Here is a 23049-nt window from a genome sequence, read left to right on the forward strand (position 1 = left end):
GCGTGATCAGTTGATGTCGGTTGCGGGCGGTATTAACTGTTTTGCCGGGTTGGAGAAGCTCGTAGTCTGATCCTACAACACACACAGCAATGTCTTCCTCCCACAGCGATAGGGTCTTGCACACGATATTGCTGATTCTCCGGGTATTACCCATGATTTTGGATTCTCAAAATACACCCATTTTTCGTCGCCCGATGCAAAAAACTCTTTCGTGGCATAAATGCAGCATTTCGCACACAGTTTTTCGCTTTTCCATCAGTCATTCGTTCAATTCGTGTGGAACCCATTTTCCAACCTTTTGAGGGAGATTATGGGTCAGTTTTTCGAATTCCAGGGAAAATGCGCAATTTCGAATATGTAGTGGAAAATTATGAGGTAGAGAAAGCAGAAGAAACGCTATTTTCCAATTAAACCAATTAAACCAAGAATCAAAAATGTTCCTTTTTGGAGCTAAAATGTATATTCCAATAAAAGGATGCGAAAAATTTTAATTTCGACAAAAACCCATGATCACAAGAATAACGAATTTAAATTCAACCGCAATATACCTATGGTCTGTATCCAGCGCTTCAGGATGACTTGGAAACTTCCGATCTTTCCATTCTACGGTCAAAGAATTACGGTTGAAGTTTTTCAGAGAATTTGTCGACCAAATTTTCGTAAGCTAAATTCGAATTCATTATGTGGTATGAAGAGGGCGTGGCCCGAAAAGCTTTATAAGGCGCCTATTATTGTTTTCTCAACAATTCGAATTCATCTTTTTTGTGATCAAACATTATACAGTAAATTTCATTTTTTCCCTCCAATGTTTAGAGACAAAGTGTTTTTTTAAAGATGCAAAATCGGAATGTGTTGGTATTCAAAAACCTGGAAAAAGGCGTTAATCCCATATTCTACACCTTGCGATTTTAAAAGTATCAAGAAATATCTATACCTACACTAGGCTACTTTCGAGAGCTACTTTTTTTAGGATTCTAGTAACAAATTTTAATCACATTGTGCGAAAATTTGAGGGTTTGTCTTTATTATAGAAATAATGTCAGAGTTAGTGGAGGGGTAGAATGGGACTGGAATAGTATTGGTGGAGTTGACTCACGTTAAGTATAGTGGAATTAAAGTGGAAATAGAGGGACCTCATTTTATGTGAAGTTCAATTTGAAATTTAAGGTAGATTTAGTTATATGTTACTTGAAATTAGAGTACACGACTTTAGGGAACGGTTTCCCATCTAAATGAATTCTTCTAAGAACTTCATCCCTTGGTCGATCTAATAGTGGAATGGTGGAAACACATAAGTAGGAGAGAGGTGGTAAAAAAGAATTTCACAATTATGTAGCAGCATCACATTAATTTCTCCAGCAGAAAGCTCATGGTAAGAGTACCGGTTTCTGAAACAATGAAGGCCTGTCTAACATGTTTCAGTTAAACCAATCTGTTAGATAACCAATTCAAAACATGCCTACCAATTCAAAACATGCCTTTTGGAAGTTGTAAAACTCCCACAATCTTAGGGTTACTTTTATTTTTTTTTTAATAATTTGTTATTTCCATACTTAGTTTGTAGAAATATTATTATACTCATATATTTGTCAATACTGTAGGTAACTCAATGATTAATAATTATTTATGTTAATTTTATTAGCTTGGTAAGAGATTTATGTTACACCTTTTAATTATGATTAGATTTGGAAGGGTGGTAGATCGCCTAACCAGGCGAACCCTTGTCCATTTGTAAGATTCTTGCTTACAATAAACTTTATTATTATTATTATTATTATATTTAAATTGTGGCTGACAGTGATACCGGCCGGAATGCAAAACGGCAGATAATTTCTACTTGGGATAAAAGCCATATTACAAAATAATTCAGCTTAAACGATTATTTTACATTGTGACCGCGTTTTATAAAACGGCGAAATTTCTAGTGCGGCTAGGGCTACGACATAAGTATACTCGTAATATGTATCCGTCGACGGGTAACATTCGGGTAAAACAGCTCTGTTCTTACGCCTATTTTCACTCGATGCAATAATAAAACAAGTATAAATTGTGCACAACTGTTGTGCAGATACAGCGCAATTTTTTAAACCGCAATAGCTTTTGTTTTGACATCACCAATGGATATATTTCGTGCAGACGTCTCAATCGCCCTTTGTGGGTACCCTCTTCCGATCCCGATAAGAGGTCGAGGAGGAGGGCTATGGTTGGTAGAAATGAATTCCTTTCGTTGAGACCTTTCATTAGAGTACCATGAAGGTTAAAACTAGTAACAAATCCAGAGTTAATTGTGTCTTCGGGATCCGATTGGTAAATATTTTCCCACATGTCGGAGGCAATATTATGATAAAATGAGGCAAACGATAATAGTTCATTACAAAGTATGACTTTTTCTATACCCGTAAGTTGACAGATTCTAATCAAGTGCCTTGGCCGGTAAACCATTCTTTACTAGGTCTTTGAATTTTCTAGGATCGAAACACTCTAAATCACAATATAATTCTTTATGAGAATCAAAACGGCTCCTCAACAGCAGTTATTCCTGCGTCAAGTGTGAGAGCCATTATAAGTGTCCCTTTAAAGTTTCCGCCTAAGATAATGCCCCTAATGGCACCTTCGCTAAAACATATTTTGGCGAAAGTTGGTCAAAGTTAACTTGCACTAAACAGACCTAACGTGATTGCGTGAACTATGCACTTACTAATGCACTAACAAACACGCACGTAATTTCATACTTAAATTTTGCCAGCAAAATAAATCCTCTTGGTATGTTATGTTTCCAGGGGTTTGTACCAAGTTACCGCCCGAGGTGCGAAAGTTCTGAACTACCCTCTTTTCCCGGCACGTGAAACATCGCTGTATATTTCCCAAAAATTCCTAATTTAGTAAAATACCCAAACCTTTACAACATACATTTTAACCTGAGATTAAAAAAGAATCCGTAAGGGGAGTGATGAGGTTTATGCCACCTTTATTATCAGCTGGTCGCGGATTTATAGATAGGATCTAGAAAAAAAACATAAAATGTTGAAAATTTTCTTCTCTTTATTTTCATATACGAGTGTTTTTTTACGTAAAAACGATAGTTATTGAATTATTTTGCAATAAAACACGAAATGGTCCCATTTTTTTTGGTCAAGCTGAAAAATAAATGGTGTTGTTCATGACGATAAAACGATGCGATTGACGAGAAAAAATCTTCCCTAGGAATTTGTTCAGCAAAAATACCTCTGACGCCTGTACTATAGGTAATTAAGAGAAAATAGGCAATAGGTCGCTGTAGAATCTTGATTTTCATCGAGCTAGGCATTATAATGCTGCTAACATTTCGTCTCATCATTCTATGTGGTGTTATAGTGGTGAGATCGAGGGTGAGATCTCAACCCCTAAAATCGACAGACATACGGAATTCGTACAGGTATTAGCGGCATTACAATTATGAGAGACAATAGGATATAGTTCAATTGCTATAAATTTAACTGCAGTTTTATTACCAATTTTTGCGACCAAAGAATCCTGCATTTTAGTGATAGGGTTGTAATTTGACTTGTAATTATTATAAAGTTTTCAAGTTCATTTTTAATAGGACTATTTATCTGTTAATCCACAAACGTTATTACACTATGGTTTATGATACGATACGATACAAAATTGCGTTTAATGAATACATCAAAAAGACTGCTAGTCCAATTTCGTAAAATATTCCGCCACATTCATGTCATAGGGATAATGTAAATTGTGTCATTTAAATGTCCAGTTGTTCTTCGAATTAAATCATCGATTACAGAAGTAACGAAGAGTCAAACGCACGTTTCCAGCAGTGAGCAATTAGTGTGTACGTGTTGTCGAGAATCAGCGGCGCGTCGCGACCACAACCAACAAGTAGGACGCCATCCGCATACGGAATCACACTTAGCGCCGGTCCCTATATAAAATGGACAATTAAATAATTCATCCCTACGCTATCGTGCTTTTAAATGTTCAGCTACATTCAATTCCGATTGATTTAAAAAAGGGTGCAGTTGACGTTTTTGCCACCATCTAAAGACACGCGATGTAAATTTTACTCGATATTGTCTGTAACGTATCGAGAGGTGGTTTGTCTAACCCTAATGTTAAACCGTCACCACTGTATCACCACACCGACCACGCGACGAAATTGAAATGTCAGTTTCATCAGCATGGCATTTTGCGTGAAATTAACGAAAAATGCCGACCGAAATTTTTGACATTTAACTCAAATTTTGATCGTATTGTCATATATGAATAACGAAATCACAGTAGATAACCTACGTCTTGTCCTTTTATTTTAATGCTTCCCCGTCTAAACGTAATTAAAAAACTTTCGCGCTTTAAATTTTTATTCGTTCGAAGCCGTGTAATTGTGCAAATATTGTCCCTACAAATATTGCCGTTTTAATCAGAGTTTTAGCTTCAAAGTAAAAACATTCGTGCATATACAGAGTTAAAGTGTGTATAATCGAGAGGTAGCTTAATTTCAAAAGAATTTATTTTCAGGCATTCTTTACGTTTCCGGTAGTTGCTAAGCCTATTGACTTCCCTCAATCCTACTCGGTTAGCCTTTTGTCAGTCACATCGATTATTCCCCAAATTAATGAAAAATGACGGCACCCCTGCTGAGATGACAGAATATACAGCGTCGGTGTTAATACTTGCAAGAATGTTATTTCGACATAGCAAAGACGAGTGAATTTGTTTTGGTTTTATTAAGCCACTAAAAGGGAGTAAACAAGAGGTAACTGTGCTGCAAGGGGATCCCTATTAGAATGACTGCACGATTCACTCACAATGCATACTGCAAACGACTATTTAGTGCACTGGACCGGAAAGCAGGTGTCCAAAAGCCACTTATACATTCTGCTGTTGACAAATATAAATTAAATCAATTACACCTTTGCGATATTATTTTTCACGCCAGTCGATCGACTTTCCACATAGTGGTCAGTTTTCCTAGTTTTTCTTAATTTGATCCAAATATACTAATCATGTTTCTACTAATTGATGCGATTTCTGTAAATTTAGGTAAATAAAAATCTCCCCGCTTCGATTTTTCACCCCTATACTCTACAGTCTACATTATAGCCACCACCAGCTGTGCACCTCTTGTATATTTTGTCCTTTCCAGATGTAGCCCTGCCCCGTGAGAAATCAATTTAAATTTTATTGTTATATTATTTACTGCAAACATGACTTTTTACGCCACGTTTTTCGTTCTCGCATTTCAAATTTGTCGTCTAACAAAATTATTTCGCAGTAAAAATTTTATTTCACTTGATCTTACCATTCAGAGACGACTTTGAAGATTTTCATGGGGGGGTCGATGTAGTTATATAGAGTTGAGTGCCGGAAATCCTGCATTCATATACCTAGTGTAGTAAGATTTTATTGTATATACTGCGCCATATCACAGGCCTTCTTATTATAATTTTGATTTATTTTTTTATTTTCTTCAATCCCTTCCTACGATGCCCGTTGCGAATGGTGTTTATAATAACATGTCAGGGTGACACAGCTATTAGATCCGAGGTTTGTAGGCCTGCATCTTGAGCAAAAATGTTTGAAATTTATGTGAATATCGGTGAATTTGAAATAATACTGTATCTGAAGTTATTGAGTATATTTGCATTACTGGACGATCGGACTCTTTTTAGGAACTTTTCCTTATTCAAATAAACACTTTCAGTTGAAATTATATAGCGAAGCAGAAGTGTTTACTTCCAAGTATGTCGCTCCTGCATGCAGGTACGCGGTGTCCGAGACTATACGGAAAGCTAATTTGTGAGGTTATTCAGTGAGCCCGTTTTAGCTAAAATAATTTCACTGTTATACCGATTGCTGTTTTAAACTCGAAGACGGATCGCAAAAAGATAGAAAGGCCGGCCGTCGCTGTCCGCACGAGAACTCAAAAACGTTATAAAGCTCAAATTTGATGCATAGATGAGCCTTGTCTTAGGGTAGAAGTGATGCAAAGATGCACAAAAGGTATGCTCGCGCTATTTTCTTATAATACGTTTGCGTGTGTATTTATTAAAAAAACGGTTTTTGAGTTCGAAATTTTTAGCCAACTTTGGTCGGCCATATTTTAACAGAGCTATCGAGAAACAAAGGCTATATCAAAAATTTAAAAAAATCCACAGTGGTGTATTGTTTGCAGATGTTATGCTTTACAAAAATCATTAACCAAATTGATGCCATATTTTATTGATTGCGAAATATTGTTAATATATCTGAATTTTTTGAAATGGCATCCCTTCATAAACGAATTCGAATCTCTACAAAAGAGAAAAAATGCCGCTATTAATAAATAATAATAATAATAATATGTTTATTGTGATGCTAAATCTCATAAATGGTACAGGGTTCGTTCAGGAGCGATCTTCCACCCTACCAAATTAACCATTTCGGACATACATAATTATACATACAATTCAACTAAATGTTTATAAATAAACAAAAACAATGTAAAAGTTAAACTAAGTTGTGGCTAACAATAATTCATAATTACATACAATACAGTATTCGGGGTTATAGAGAAAAGAACATTTTGGTACAAAACAAGTACAACACATAACCATTAAAAAATTAAATTTGTATGCTTAATATAATATTTTTAAATTTTTCAATTGGACAATCCAAGTTTGGATGAATTATATTTAACATTGAAACTGCATTATATCCAAAACTGCCCCTAAATTTGCTCGTGTTGTATTTTGGGATTGTACATGTATCCATTCGTAGATTTACGGCATGTTCCTCGGAACGTCTTATAAAATACTCTACCAGGTAATCCGGTATATACAGAGTGGCCTAACGAGAAGTATACAGAGGGCTTTTAGGGTATTAAATTTAGAAATTTCGAAAAATCCTCGAACACGTCAATTTTGTATTCGAGGGGGACAACTTTTGGAATACAAATCACGCACCCAAGTCTTCACCCCTCTACGTAGGGAGCTTAACCCCTAAAATTTTAAATGGAATCCTATGGCAAATGGCACATTACTTGAAAGCCAATTTAATCGTGATTACTAATCTGCTTTGCTTTTTAATTCTATTGATTCGTTTCGGAGATATTCGCATTTGAAATGGTTTTTTCCCCTGATTTCAATCCTCTTCTTGTGGGGATATTTAAAGAATAAAGTTTATGCTACTCCGTCAGGAACATTACAAGGGTTGCGAGCACGTATAACCATAGTGTAAGAATAGAATACACTATGGTATAACTCAACAATTTCGAGCGATTGCCCCTGAAATCTTGCGAATCAATAGAATTTAAAAAGCAAAGCATATTAGTAATCACGATTAAATTGGCTTTCAAATAATGTGCCATTTGCCATAGGATTCCATTTAACATTTTAGGGGTTAAGCTCCCTACGTAGAGGGGTGAAGACTTGGGTGCGTGATTTGTATTCCAAAAGTTGTCCCCCTCGAATACAAAATTGACGTGTTCGAGGATTTTTCGAAATTTCTAAATTTAATACCCTAAAAGCCCTCTGTACACTTCTCGTTGGGCCACTCTGTATATTATGCTTTATTAATCTATACAGAAACACAGCGAGCAGATAGTTAAATTTCTTCTCAATTTTCAGAAGTCGGTTTCTTTCCAGATACGGAGTAACGTGCTCTCTGAATGGTATGTTTAGTGCATAACGAAGGCATGCATTTTGTAATCTTTGCAGTTTACTTTTGCCTTCTTGCGTCAGGGCATTGTAATACACAATTACACAATACTGCAGTATTCTATAATGGGATATATTAATGCTTGGATTAATTTCAGTTTCGTATCAGCAGGTAATTTCTTTAGGTGGTAAATTTCTTTAAGTTCATAGCCAGACACCAAGTATATTGGAGATAAGATTATTAGGTTTGTTGGCTGGGCTCCTCGAGGTCCCTCTCTGATACCCTATCTTTTTTGTAGTGCTCACATTTTTGAAAGAAAATACGCTATTATTACTAACAAAAAAATCAGGAGGTAAGTTGCTGAAGCCATGGATGGCGTTTGAGCTTTGTGAGAGACTGAAACATAGAAATCTGTTGTATAAAAAATTAAAGAAAAATCCTGAGAATTTAAAATTAAAACAATGCTATATTTCAGTCAGTCTCCTTAAAGCTGAAACAAAATATTAAAACTCAGAAAAGCAACAATTATTTTAAACTTTTTGAAACCAACAAGGGTGACACCAAAAAACAATGGCAAACTGTAAATGCCGTCTTAGGTCAAAAAAATGAAAAAAAGAGCATTAACAGTATTACAAAAAATGAAACTGCAAACATATTGGTATATGACAGCCTAGAGATTGCAGAAGAATTCAATCACTTTCTCATCACTGCTGTAGACAGACTTTTGAAAAACCTTGACTCAGTTGATGGTTTTAATATGTGCACATACAGGGAGACTTTCCCTTCAATACATCTTTCTTTTTCTTGCCCACTTGTAAATTTGAAATCTCAGATATTATAAATAATTTAAATGTCAACAAATCACCTGGTATTGATGGAATCTCATCCCGAACCATCAAAATGTCCAAAGAGTATAGTTCAGTACTCTCGTATATTTTTAATCTAAGTTTTGAAACAGGGGAATTCCGTTGTAATTCCGTTACGATTCAACAGAGTTGAACAATTATAGGCCCATTTCACTGATATCCGGCATTGCGAAAATATTGGAAAAGTTAGAAAATCTAGACTGCTCAAGTTTTTAAATTCAAAAAATTGTTTAAGTTCAAACCAATATGGATTTCTTGGAAAAAATCAACCGAGGACGCCTTACTATCGTACCAACATGTACAATGAAATCAACGCAAAATTAAATACGGCTAGGTGGGAATTTGAGGTGTTGCCAAACTGATTTACAACTTGTTTTGTATTCTATATAGGCTAAAATACCAAACCTCGGATTGATGACGCGTTCTTTTTTGTTAGTCAGACCTTGACGATTGTGATTTTTTGGCATACCATAATCTATTAAAAAATGCCTTTCTCCGCTCGATTTGAGATTTACGCAAATAATGAACATACTGGGTACTGGGTAGCACTTCAACTACGAGGGACAATTTAAAAAGCGTTTGATCGAGCGAGAAGGTCATTTCCGGTTGACGAGTATTGACCAAAATTGAATTTAATGTGACACAAAAATGTTCGGACACCACCCCTTAATAATGAGTTGCATCCCCTTTGGCTTTAATGACAGCCGGATTCGTGTAGGCATGGTCTTCAAAGCTTTACATTCATCGGTGCCAAAGGTATCCCAAATTTCTTGTAATTTGTCCCTCAAAGAAGCAATATTGCGTTGCAGGTGATTGCTTCATTTTATACCACACTGTCTCAATCACATTGAGATCTGGGCTCCTTGAGGGCCAATCTAAAACACTAATATTGTGGTCTCGTAACCATTTCTTAGTAGTTTTTGCCGTGTGGCATGATGCTCCGTCTTGTTGAAATACAAAGTCTGCATCAGGTGATAATGTCGCAAGTGAAGGCAATAAAACTTTGTTCTAAAATTGCTTGATATTTCTGAGCATTAACATTATCATTTATAAAGGGCAATTGTCCCAGCCCATTACACCACTGGGGAATTTTACAGAACGCTTTAAGCAATCTCCAAAACCGGTTACACTTAAATGAGGTTTTAACCTATCTTCCATTGTTCCTTCCGACTACCACTTGTTCCGGTCGATAGCTTACCGTTTAGCTGACAAATGCTTTCGTTCTTTCAGAGAAGTTAAAAATTGGAAAGATACGTGGATCCAGGGGCGGACTGGCACGGGGGGCGGGTGGCGATTACCACCTGGCCTGTAGATCATAATGGCCCGTTGGAAATTTATAAGTATATGTGCTGTATTTAGTTTCTTGCACTATTAATAAATTATTAACACGTTTCTCTAATTGGGGTTGATGTTAGGTTGTTAAAAAATTCTGTTTTAATTGTAGTGTTTTACAATGAATTTATCATTTTTTGTCGTAGCATGAAAGTGCTGAAATACAATGATAGGCGACGCACCTCGTGTGGATTGTATATTTTGTTACTTTTAATTATCAGCTTCAATTTAAAAAAAACTGTATGGTAATTTATTTTCGAGAAAGGAGTACTTTAAAATGTTTTTGTGCAGTTACCCAGTCCGTGGATCGCATCAAAAGACACATCTTTTTCTCGAGATGGTATCCGATTAAGATGGGAAAAGTAGTAGCTAGCGATGGACAATATTTTGAATAAAGTGTCAATTCATTTTCTTAATCGCTTGATTTTCATGAATAAATTCCGGTTTTTAAGTTGTCGTCCTATGTATCATTGCGCTGTAGAAAGGTTGAGGGGGCGACAATAATTTCACTTTATAGTTTGACAATTTTTGCTTGAAATTTTATCACTTAGTCAAGTAAAAATGATTAGTATTTTGTATTGCTTTATGTGTATTTCTAGAAAATAAGATTACGCTCGCTATATTATCATTTTTAACGTCTTTATCATAATCTCCGCCATCATTTCCAGTAAACTATTTGACTACTCTTTATTTGATCTATATTAGGTTTGCCTATTCGGAATTTAATTCCGCTCTTCCATCTCCTATAGGTTTCTTCTGCCTGGTGTGATTCATTCTCAGTTCCCAGCCTCCAAGTTCTCATTTGTTTCCTGATCTTTTCATTTAGGGTCGCGTTTTCATGTTTCAATTATATGATAGAGAACTCCGTAGGTGAATACATTTGTTTCCATGGAAATTAACTGACACATAGATGTTTGGTGTACATTAGTAAAAAATCAATTTTTTTATGTATCATAATTTGCCGTTTATAGTCTATATATCTCAATGCCCCAAAATTTCATTCGTTTATAACCAGTATGGCTGCAAAAACGGTTTATCGCCATTTTGGTTAAATGACCGAAAAGGAATGAAGTCACTAATTTTTTCAGACAAAGACTGTTAATGTGACAATGCGTCTTTTGCAAATCGTCTCCGATTACTTTTTTAACTTATTAATATTTAGCCCCCTCTCCTTTTAAATTTTAAATCGTTTGTTGGTCCTCTGTTTACGCTTATCTACAACAATTATCTGTATCTGTTTGTCATAACATACGATAAAATTCGAGAACGTCACTTTTTAGCGCATTTCCACACAAAAAATGCGTTATTGTGGCCACTTTGTCTTTCCGTCCGTCTGCTCGTGCGTTGAGACGCTACTAGTTCTTTATCTTAAGAGCTATTGTTCTACTTTTTTCGCTATTTGGTTCGTTATGGTGTCGAGGCTTGCACCAAGGAAGGAATTTTTTCTCAGTTTATTGCTAAAAAAGTTATTGTAAAAAAACCAAAAAACTGTTTTTTACATGTTCCATAATGTTACACTTTTGCCGTTTGTATTGCTGTTTGTCGTCTGTCTGTTGGTCTGTCCGTCTGTTCCTTTGTCTGTGTGTCCCTCTATCTGTCCGGGTGAACGATAAATTCCGATAATTTCCGATCGCTTTGAAATTTGGTACACATGTTCTTAGTTAAAAGTAAAACTGATGCTTATTTAAAAAATTTGTTTTGAGCTTGCGCAATCCAATTTTTTCACTTGTTAAGGTATTTAAATGGAATTTTGTGTGTAGGCACGTCAAATAAAAGTAAATCTAATGCCCATTAAAAAATTCAACCCTCTATTATAATTTGGGAATTAGCATAGCTACTTCGTGTGATACTGTATGTTTTGCAGCTTGGGCACATATTTATTACAATTTTCAAGTTCTGCCGTAATTAATTGGTGATTGAAAATGAACTATTACGTTTAGCACATATTTTCATAGGTCCAAACATATTTAGATTTAATAACTCACGTTAAAACTCATATTTTGAAGTAACACTCGAAAATAACATTCCTACCGATTAATTACCTATATTGAAATATTTGGAGTTTTTAATATCGGTGAATTGCGCTGACGATGAATTCGCTACACTGTGAAGAGACCAACGTGTTTCATGATCATTACGCGAAGGAAAACCCCTGAAAAAACTCCAGACAGTCGGCAGCGAGATTGTCACCCACAACCCTTCGAATAGCAGTCGCAAAAACCTGCATAGTTGCTACGACGTGGTCAATTCCACACAAATTCCGAGATTTTCAATGATTCGGAAAGGCAAAATTTGAATTAGAGGAAAAGAGACATTTTCCATTTGTTGTATTGTAAGTAACATTACGTTTAAACTTTAAAAAAAGTACAAATTTGCCATAAATTGAAATGTATGCAAATTGTCACAATTACAGATACGTAGGTACATTTGAATATAAATTGTATAGAAACAGAAAAATGCTTCACGACAGTTCGTTGGAGAAGTTTGGTATTGGCATTGTGTGTAAATTGGGACTATTAATAACGGACAGTTGGAGTATCAATATGTCCAATCGGATGAGTACGCATCTACATAATTCATGTATTTAAATATCCGGCCGCTTTGATTATTACCTTTATCATCCTATCATCGCTGTATGAATACGAGGCAAATCCTGCAGCATAGGTCCTGTCAATATAGCTTTTACTGGACTTTTCCCCCCGATTACTCGATTTATTCGCATCGTTTATCTGTCTTTGCAGGGTACATTTCATGCTCCTGTCCCATTTTTGTTTACTTTTTTGCCTTTATGAGGAAGCAACGCGACTGAAATTTCGCAATTAGCGTTGCCGCATCAAAAAGTGACACCGTGAAAGGGTCAAGTTAGTGATAATTTCTATTGTAAAGCAACTCGGATTCGTAATTTATTTCAATATATAATCGAAGGCAGTCGTTTGGTTGTAGCAACAAGCGGCAGCGTGTATCTCGCATTCTCGGGACCGAAAACATGCAGACAACTTATTTATGTTTGAATTGTTTTCAAAATGCCGACATTTTCCCACTACTGTTTGGTTCTTGAATGGACTTACCTGTATAGGATATTTTAAATATAACCGATTTTGGAAAATCGTTTACATTCGTAACGTTGATTTATGCAGTGGATCTTAAAGAATTTTTCTTCGGCTTTCGAATTTGGTCTGACCCTCGTAAACACATTTATATTAAACTTTCTATAAAAATATTTGATTAGATTGGTGAAGCTTTTGCTGTTATTTATGTTAGCGGGAACGTGCTCATTATCTTATATCTGTAAGTAAAATCCTTCTTGGATGCAACCGTCCATTTCCTATTTAACATACAAGAGGAAGCAATTCGGCTCCAATCTTTGGCTTGGTATGTGGCGGTGGCCATTCGCCTTAATTGATTTATTGAAAGGAATTGTGTGATTTGTCGCCATGACTTACCTAGTACATTTATTCTTAAAAACCGGACGATATCTTATAGCGCGCATTGATGTTTTCGGCGATAAAGTTTTTGAAATCGAACGGGCATTTGTTAACTTTTAACCGTTAAACGCTTGACTTGTTTTAATATTTGTATAGCGGTATATTACATAATCGGTGTGCAGTGGGTGGAATGGATTATTTCGTGGTTTCATGATATTGCATAAACATATTCCTTTGTTACAGTAGGCCCTCTGCTGGGAGGCAGCTTCGGCAGCGGAGCTTACACATTCTCTGTGCCTGGGCTACCGCCTGTTGCACATGCCATCAACAAGACTAGTTTCTTCTTCGACCATGGTAATTCAAATCTTTGTTTAATTTTATAACTGCATCTAGTTTGTACGATTTACCAACCCTATTACACGAACTACGGTGTAATACAAACCTTACAAATAACACCCTTATAAGATATAATCATACACCCACACCTCACAATATCATCAAACTTACTGTATACGTGTACACGGAAAGCGACGCTTTCCTTAGGGTGTCAAATAGTATTACCCCAATATATTACTGTGCGACGAAGTACGTTGACATTCATCTACGGTAACTTGCACGGATTAGAAAGACACCCTTCCCTAAACAGCTCTTTTTATGTTCTTAATAGTTAAATCACACTTCCTCGGACAATTTGCGAAATAAATTCGCCACTTAGGAATATCATTTTACTAAGATGCATGTTACACAAAATTATATTTAAAATTCATCTACGACATGTAATTTATATTAGGTACTTTATACGACCTACGATCTTTTTACGTGTTTTTTTAATATTTATTAGGTGCATGTAGGTATTAATTTAAGAAAACGTGTTGGTGATTTTAGTAAAATTACTAGACTAGGATTGCGAAATTATATAAGGTCCGTGTGCAGTAACTATTTTTAAGAAACGTCCGATCGCTTTGAAAATTGGTACACCTGTTCTTAAGGATATAAGAAAGGTCGCTATTGTTTTTCAACTGGATACGTGAAGATCTCGAGGATCGTTCGGTATTCAGTTGTATCGTATTTCTATTTAGCAACTTATGGTTGCGATTTCGACTGTATATCTGTGTGCTATAATAGTGGGGTCGCTTAATGTAAAATTTTTAGATTATATTTACCAGCCGAATACAAGCACCAAATTTTGCATGAAGCTTCCCGCGATCGTATCAAACAATTTCCGAAGGGTTACCCTTTTTATAAGGGTTCGAACTCCTGAAAATTGACATTTTGCAATTTTTCCCAGAAACTTGAATATTTACAAATTTGTTCTTCACTACAATTTTGTGGGCCGTGAAAAGAACTTTAAAATGGTACTATGGGCTTGGAATGGCAGGTTCCTTATGGCCGCTTGTAATCCAAATACTTGCTTGAAAAGTGACGCGCTCCATTATATGGTCATTTTTTAAGCAAGTATTTGGATTACAAGCAAACAACCTATGATTCCAAGCCCAAGTGACTTGGGTTGAAAAATTGACAACAAAAGTAAGAGCCACTGTGGATCACAATATTGGCTGTACCGAACTTTGCAAGACATTCAAGTGCGGAAAAGCAAACATTGCGTGCACAACACTTTGTAAGTACAATTGCACTAAGTAGGCAAAACTGTAGTAAAATTAGTACTTATCGCAATCGCAGTTAATATGAACAATTTCCGGTTTACACATCAGCAACCGGAAGTGGGAGGTATACAGTGTAGTGTAGTAAGACGCAATAGATTCAATATTTTTTTATTTGGCGAGATACGAAAAATTGGCCAAATATAATGTTATATGTGACATTATTGGGACTTCCGGTATCATTTCCGGTTTAACCGGAAATCGATGCAACTTTTGTTTTTCAAATGCAATGCCCATGTTTTTTTAAGATACTTGAAAAGAGCAACGGAGTTGTTGCACAATAACATAAAATATGCATATCGTTGATATACACACAGAAATTGAGTGATTCAATATTTAGAAAATTTAGCATGCCGTGTGCTGTCAGGATGCGCGGTGTGTGTTGTGTTACACGGGTAGATCGTATTGCGGAAGAGTGAATCTTTAAAACGAAGTTGATGTAGGTCTTTTCTGTGTGATATGACACACGGCATACTAGATTTAATAAGTTTTCTAAATATTGAATCACCAATTTTTTGCATATCCACCATATACATATTTTATGTTCTCGAACAACAAATTGATTGCTCTGTTCAAGTGTCTTTGAAAAACATAGGCATTGTACTTACAAAATAAAAGTTGTATCTATTTCCGGTTAAATGGGAAGTGAAACCGGAACTGTCAATATGCGATCGGATAGATCATAATGTCACATATAAAATCATATTTGACAAATTTGTCGTATCTCGCCAAATAAATTGCGTAGCTCAGATGAGCTTACGTTAGAAGCTCTAACTTTGGCTACAAGGGTCCTGGGTTCGAATCCCAGGTAAGGCATGGCTGTTTATGATTGTACAGGGTGTTTTTTTGGGAGCTTTAGTTAAAAGTTTCTGGGAAAGTAAAATAGGTAGGTTTTTGAAAATTTGTACTTAGGAGTTACTCTGAAGGCCGAATCGATGTAAAATATTTTCAAAATGGCCGCACTTCCGGAAACACCGGAAGTAGATAGTAACTTCGTTATTTTAAATGGCAACCCCTATTTTTTATTGCATTTTTGGATTCTATGTGAAATTTCAGTTCTTTTGATACCCATATGTCGATATCTGCCATTTATGGTTTTTAAGTTATTTTGACTTTAAGAAAAAAAATGGCGGATGCAGATGGTACCTTGATAATTGATTACTTGAAAACGGTTGTAGTCATGGCAACCTATTTTTATCAGTGCATAGAGAATGAATAGGGCTTTCTTTTAGTGCACTTAAAAAAAAGTTAAGTTGCGTACGACCGCCCCTATGAATATCCAAATTTATGAAACTTCAAAGACTAAAAACTCAGTTTTTTTTAAATGGAATGACCATGTTCTTACTATTCCATGAGATAGAGAATCGAAATTGGCATATTTTGACAATACATGTTCCTATAGCTATCTTTAACAGTTTCTGACTTATTCCCATTTTATTGAATTGACACTATTTTTTTAGGATTTTCTTTTTAGTAGTCGGCCATGATTCTATAACAATTGAATTTTAAACAAATCTAGTGACACTAATCCATCACCCACTGTTATAGGTTAACATAAGTTTTTCAAAAATCGAAAAATGACTCGCAGTGGTTTCACCTATTTTGGAATTTAATTGTTATTTATGGTGAAATGGGCAGAATCCCGGCGCGTGCTTTCCGTACATTCACTCAAACACTGGAACGAAATTGTATGAATTTTGGAAATTTTGTACCCCTAATGCACTACAAACCGTTGAAGCACAAGTGATACAAAGCTCTACAAGAGAATATTTAAGAAAATGAATTGAATTGCAAATGCAAGATTAACAAAAATTTAAATTCAATGCAAAATATAAAAAACTTCGTTGAAACATTTTTGGTATGGAATTGTTGCTAGAACAGATATCGCATTACCTCTCTTAATTTCCAGACTTATAAAGTTGTTTAAGAAATTCAGTTGAACGACTCTGTTTAGATTTTTCAAAAATTTTCCGTCCTATATCCTTAATAAATGAGTTATTTATTAATGAATTATTTAGACTAGAACTAGAATCAATGGTATTAAAGAATCCATTCCTTGATTTGTTTAAAATTCGATTGTTATAAAATCATGGCCAACTACTAAAAAGAAAATGCGAAAAAAATGGCATCAATTCCGAGATCAATTCAATGAATGGGAATAAATCAGAAACTGTTAAAGATAGCTATAGGAACATGTAATATCAAAATATGCCAATTTCGATTCTCTATCTCATGCAATATTAAGAACATGGTCATTCCATTTAAAAAAACTGAGTTTATAGACTTTGAAGTTTCTTAAATTTGGATCTCCATAGGTGCGGTTGTACGCAACTTAACTTTGTTTTAAGTGCACTAAAAGAAAGCCCTATTCATTCTCTATTCACTGATAAAAATAGGTTGCCATGACTACAACCGTTTTCAAGTATCAATTATCAAGGTACCATCTGCATCCGCCATTTTTTTCTTAAAGTCAAAATAACTTAAAAACCATAAATGGCAGATATCGACATATGGGTATCAAAAGAACTGAAATTTCACATAGAATCCAAAAATGCAATAAAAAAATAGGGGTTGCCATTTAAAATAACGAAGTTACTATCTACTTCCGGTGTTTCCGGAAGTGCGGCCATTTTGAAAATATTTTACATCGATTCGGCCTTCAGAGTAACTCCTAAGTACAAATTTTCAAAAACCTACCTATTTTACTTTCCCAGAAACTTTTAACTAAAGCTCCCAAAAAAACACCCTGTATAGTGGGTTGAGTGGGAAGAATAGCAAATTGCTAACACTCCGCCCACTATAAAATAAAGGCAATAAAAAAAAAATGTAAAATTGTAATAATGGAAGTTTGTGAGAAAAATGGCAAAATGTCAATTTTCAGGGGTTCGAACCCTTATAAAAAGGGTTCCGACTAACCCCTCGAGATGGTAACCCTTCGAAAATTATTTTAGGTTCTCGCAAAGTTTCATGTAAATTTTAGTGCTTGTATCCGGCTGGTAAATATCCTAAGCAACCTAACTATAACAGGGTGCACAATTTCCGATTGATGTAGGAAATCTATACTATTTTTTTAAAGAACAAATTTACTTAACCGTTTCCGCGAATGCATGTTAGAGATCAAGTAATCTCCTACACTCTTTAAAGGAAATTTTGATCCAAAAGCAAACTGATATATCAGGTCCTCGGTCAAGATTATATGTGTTAAAAACGTTTTTTCAAACACAAATTACTTACTACAAATATCGGAAGGATGGGAACAGAGCTGAGCAGTATTCGATTTTGTATATACTTTTTAGTATTCAAATCCTTTAAAGTATTCAAATATATACTTTGTAATTAAATACTTTTATGGAAGCAGTATTTGTATTTGTAACTCAAATACTTTCACAAATATTTAGTATTCGAATACTTCGCAAGGTATTTGAATACTTTGAGAAATATTGGAATACTTCGCATAGTGTTTGAATACTTAACCTTCCTTTTTTTACCAAAAATCGACTGCACCAAAATTTCTCGGGAAAACACTTTTTCTTATTAATTTTGGTGCGTAGAATAAAAAAAAATTCGTACTTTTTCGATCAGACTTCTCAATCAAAAGTTATCGACTAGAAACCAATTTCGAAAGAAAATTCAAAGGGCTGTAACTTTTGAACTAGTAGCCCAATCTTGGAACTGTTTGAAATTATGGATTCTACAGGCCACATTCGGGTCGATCTGAGACTATTTTTTTTGCGGGCCTCAAAAAAAGGCAGTGTATAACCTTCCTTTTTTACTAAAAATCGACTGCACCAAAATTTCTCGGGAAAACACTTTTTCTTATTAATTTTGGTGAGTAGAATCCAAAACAATTCGTACTTTTTCGATCAGACTTCTCAATCAAAAGTTATACCTAGACTAGAAACCAATTTCGAAAGAAAATTCAAAGGGCTGTAACTTTTGAACTAGTAGCCCAATCTTGGAACTGTTTGAAATTATGGATTCTACAGGCCACATTCTATAAGAAAAATTCTTTTCCGGGTCGATCTGAGACAATTTTTTTTGCGGGCCTCAAAAAAAGGCAGTGTAACCTTCCTTTTTTACCAAAAATCGACTACACCAAAATTTCTCGGGAAAACACTTTTTCTTATTAATTTGGGTGCGTAGAATCCAAAACAATTCGTTCGTTTTCGATTAGACCTCTCAATAAATAGTTATGGACAAAAAACGAATTTCGAAAAAAAATTCTGTAACTTTTGATCTAGTAGCCCAATCTTCAAACTGTTTGGATTATGGATTCTACGGGCCAAATTCTATAGGAAAATGTTTTTTCCCGGTCGATCTCAGACAATTTTTTTTCCGGCCTCAAAAACAGGCAGTACTTTTAAGTTATTCAAATATTTGGGAACAATTTAGAAATGTTTAGGGAAAGTTTCCATTGTCACAAAATCAAATATAAAAATCCGATACATTTGAATACCGAACTCGATAGCCTACGTAACTTAAAAACAATATAGGGACCTTTCTTATATCCTTAAGACTATGTGTACCAATTTTCAAAGCGATCGCCGATGGTCAAAAATGGATCTGTTCCAAAATCGCTAGGATTAATTTCAGAAAGGCGTACGTATCATGTGCACGACATACGATCGCTTTGAAAACTGGTACACGTATTCTTAACGATATAACTGGTATAAGAAAGGTCCTGGTAGGTACCTCCTATATAATAATAATAATACGCTTTTACTCCCCTTAAATTTGTATATAACAATAGAAATATAAAAAAAGCTAACCCCATACAAAGTATAACTTGATTTTTTAAATAGTATTAAGCCTTTTATCTAGTATACTATTTTAAATTTTTAATATATTTGAGTGACAAGTATTTGAATACTGTTTACTGTATTCGAATACTTTTCAAAGTAAGATAATGACTTACTTTTGAAAGTATTCGAATACCTTTGAAGGTATACCTTTGAAAGTATTCGAATACATTCTAAAGTATTTGAATACTTTTCAAACTATCTGTATTTAGTATTCGCTTGTGCTGGACGTAAAAGTATTTAGTATTCAAATACCTTTGATTTGTGGAAAGTATTTACTATTTAGTGTTCAAATACTTTTTGAAAGTATTCTGCCCAGCTCTGGATGGGAATAAATTAATAAACTGTTCGGTTTAGGCGGATGCCAGACGACTTGTTTCAAATTTACTCTAAATTAGAGAACAAAAGGTACAAATTTATAGAAACATAATATACGACTCAGCTCATTGTGGGACACCCTGCATAGTAGTTGTTCCATATGATATTTTTCCCTTTTAACACTTTATTATTATTTAATTAATCTCAAATAGGGATCACAATTCATGGTAGATGCAAAAGAACTATCACGCGAATTAAAATTATTATTAATTACCTATATGGTGCTGACATAATTCAAATATTCCACAAAGCGTGAACGAAAAAAATTAACACTAGTAACTCAATTATAGAATGCAAATAGATAAACCGGAAATAAATCCCGCGCCTTCTGGTAGTTTAATTGCCAGTTAATGTAAACTTCTCATTAGAGTTAGTACAGGTTGCGGACAAAGTATGGGGATCGGGCACCTACCTATTCATTCGTTCCCTTTTATCTCAATTTCATGTTTTTATTTGCAAGGGGTAGCAGTTTCCTAAAAGATAACAGTGTAAAGTGTCCATCTGTTCGACGAGGCAACCTTCGCAATCTGAGCAAGGCTGAAAAACGAGCTTACTGTCGCCTCTTTTTATGGTCAAAAATCTTCTCTTAGATCTCTGATGAAATTAAATGCCGAGTTTTAATGTTCATTGGGTGGAAAAAGTTCATATCGTCTCCCTGTCGTGTGGCGCTCGCTCTGTTCTCCGTCCAAAGAAGGGAATTTAATTAAGTAAAATTACACTGCTTGTACTTTAATTATGTTAGTATCAGTCGAGGAAAGAAGTCGGCACCTCTCCTGGCATATCGAGACTTTTTACGACGAAGTGGAGGTCCCCTTCTGTACAACTCGAGTGTACACCGGCTCGCGTCAACGATCAAAGGGTGTCATTCAAAGCCAATCCGCGAGATATCCGCGACGACGCAACGCGTAAAGTCGCGGCTACGAATCCGGCTTTTTGACGGATGCAATCAGGGACCGATGTAACGACTAATTAAAAAGATAAGTACTCGAGAATAACAAGTTAAAACTAGGATAAAATGGAAGAGATAAACGCCCGGAAGGCACAACTTTCAGATAATGGAATACCTGGCTCCCGGGGATTACTCGTTTTGAACATAAGAATTCCTTTGACTTACGTTACGTATTTGACTTTTAAAATATGGTAATTACACTATTTAGTTGTGCAGAAGTCCTTTTATTTTACTGTCTTCGCCTTGGAGAAACGTTATCAACCAAATGGAAACGTTCCACATGTAAATTTTTGTCACGTTATTTTGCAGTTTTAATTTGACGTCAAAATATAAGTGACAAAGAATCAACTGTCACAATTTTAACCAAATGCATTCGTGATTTGATTAACTATACATATGCACACGAGATGAATGTACGAGGTCCTTCTTGTCCAAAGCCAAATCATAGGGATCATTTTTTAAAGCGAAACTAATTGTTAAGCAGTGTTACAAACACGCATGCAAAAACATGTCAAGTTCAGTTCTAAAAATGGAACAAACAGATTATATCAAATTGGCAAGTGTATGAAATAGGGGTTGTCAGTCGAGAGAAATGGGGTAACTGTAACAGCGGCAGTTACAAATATGGATGCACATGTAAATATCATTCAGTATTGGCGTAGGTTCCGGGAGGGTTTTCAGGTGGTGCGAGTTTCCAATCTCAAAGGCGTCTTTGACATCATGTTTAACAAGATTATATCGCTAAAAATATATAAGATGCGCTTTTTATTATCCGGAATATCCTGGAAACTGGTCCTATAATGAAGAATAAGGAACGACGGTAACCCTTGAACTAACGTAAAGCCCCGAGGTATGTAAGCTTCGGAAGCAATTTCCACGTTGGTCCGCGGTTTCGGGGTAATTTCGTCGTCTCTTTCACACTTCTATTAGATTATCCGTCGTATGTCTTTCTCAGTCAACAGCCAGGATAGTAGCAATTTGCTGTAAAGTGCCACGATAACACTCCGCTCGAGCAGATGGCTACATATGCAGCTAAGTAGGTAGATACATGATACCATATAAGCAGTCGCGCTCCTTTGCATATGTTATGCAAGGTAAAGGGAGAGTTTAGGGGGATTGTTTTGAACTCATTATCATCCCCTATATAACGCTTGAAAGATATTTGCCGTCGATGGTTTCATTTAATAAGGTGTCAAATTTTTTTAATTAAAAGTAATAAGAAATGACGCAAAAAGTGGACAAAATTTAGCGAAAAGCGACGCTAAAGAATCGGCGTCTCTACTACGCCCGCTGCACATTTGGCCGTCTTTCCAAGCTCCGCCTTGCCACCGCCTTCACGAACAACCTAACAAGTGTATCTCACCAAACATATTACATACGATACATTGTCCTAAACACATCCGATAGTCCCGATCCCGATAACATTTTAAAATATCGCCGAATTCCTTACGACCCTCTCTCTTTGTAGTTTTAAATTTAAACTATCTCGTTTATTTCCAGTCTAGTTGAAAATCTATCGGGAAGGTTTCAAACGGAGTTTCCTCCTTCTATAACGTATTTTGCATTCAACCAAGTTACAAATACGCCCTTTCATCCAGTTCAGATTATGTTGAAAGATATGTGCGAATCAAAATGTTTGACGCGTTATAAAAATATGAAATACCCTAGCAGCTATTCTAACGTAACAATTGAACATGACAGCTTTACCCTAGGCACACATCTAAACAAACTGAGTCGGGAAGTTCCATTTCAGAATGACAATATAAATGAGATTATTTAATAATAACCCTAACTAGGAGTTTGACCATTATTACTCGTACGCGTTACTGCGAATTGAAAAGCACTTTCCCAAGAACGAGGAAAAAGTCAAAAGTGATTTCTTATTGACTATAGCGTAATATTATACCCTCTTACGCTGTATTTGCGATTTGAACAAGCTTTCACGTTGATTGAGTCGCCGAAAGTTTGGACATAGTTAAAATTCCAGCGAAAGCTCGCTCACGT

The 23049-nt window shown here is 35.4% G+C and overlaps 1 protein-coding gene across 6 annotated transcripts in view; it reads left to right on the forward strand.

Moving 5' to 3' along the window:
* Window positions 1-23049, forward strand: part of LOC116165569 (protein Teyrha-meyrha-like) — a 142320-nt gene that overhangs the window by 53355 nt on the left and 65916 nt on the right. For 3 of the 6 annotated variants that reach the window (XM_031480121.1, XM_031480122.1, XM_031480123.1), the window contains one exon: window positions 13502-13612. The exons of 2 other annotated variants lie outside the window; for them this stretch is intronic. In XM_031480121.1, coding sequence (XP_031335981.1) covers window positions 13502-13612 — 111 coding nt within the window. The remainder of the gene's footprint in view (window positions 1-13501; window positions 13613-23049) is intronic. One more of the 6 variants, XM_031480120.1, reaches the window with a different exon arrangement.

The sequence above is a fragment of the Photinus pyralis genome, unplaced genomic scaffold (genome assembly GCF_008802855.1).
Source record: "Photinus pyralis isolate 1611_PpyrPB1 unplaced genomic scaffold, Ppyr1.3 Ppyr1.4_LG3a, whole genome shotgun sequence".
Lineage (NCBI taxonomy): Eukaryota > Metazoa > Arthropoda > Insecta > Coleoptera > Lampyridae > Photinus > Photinus pyralis.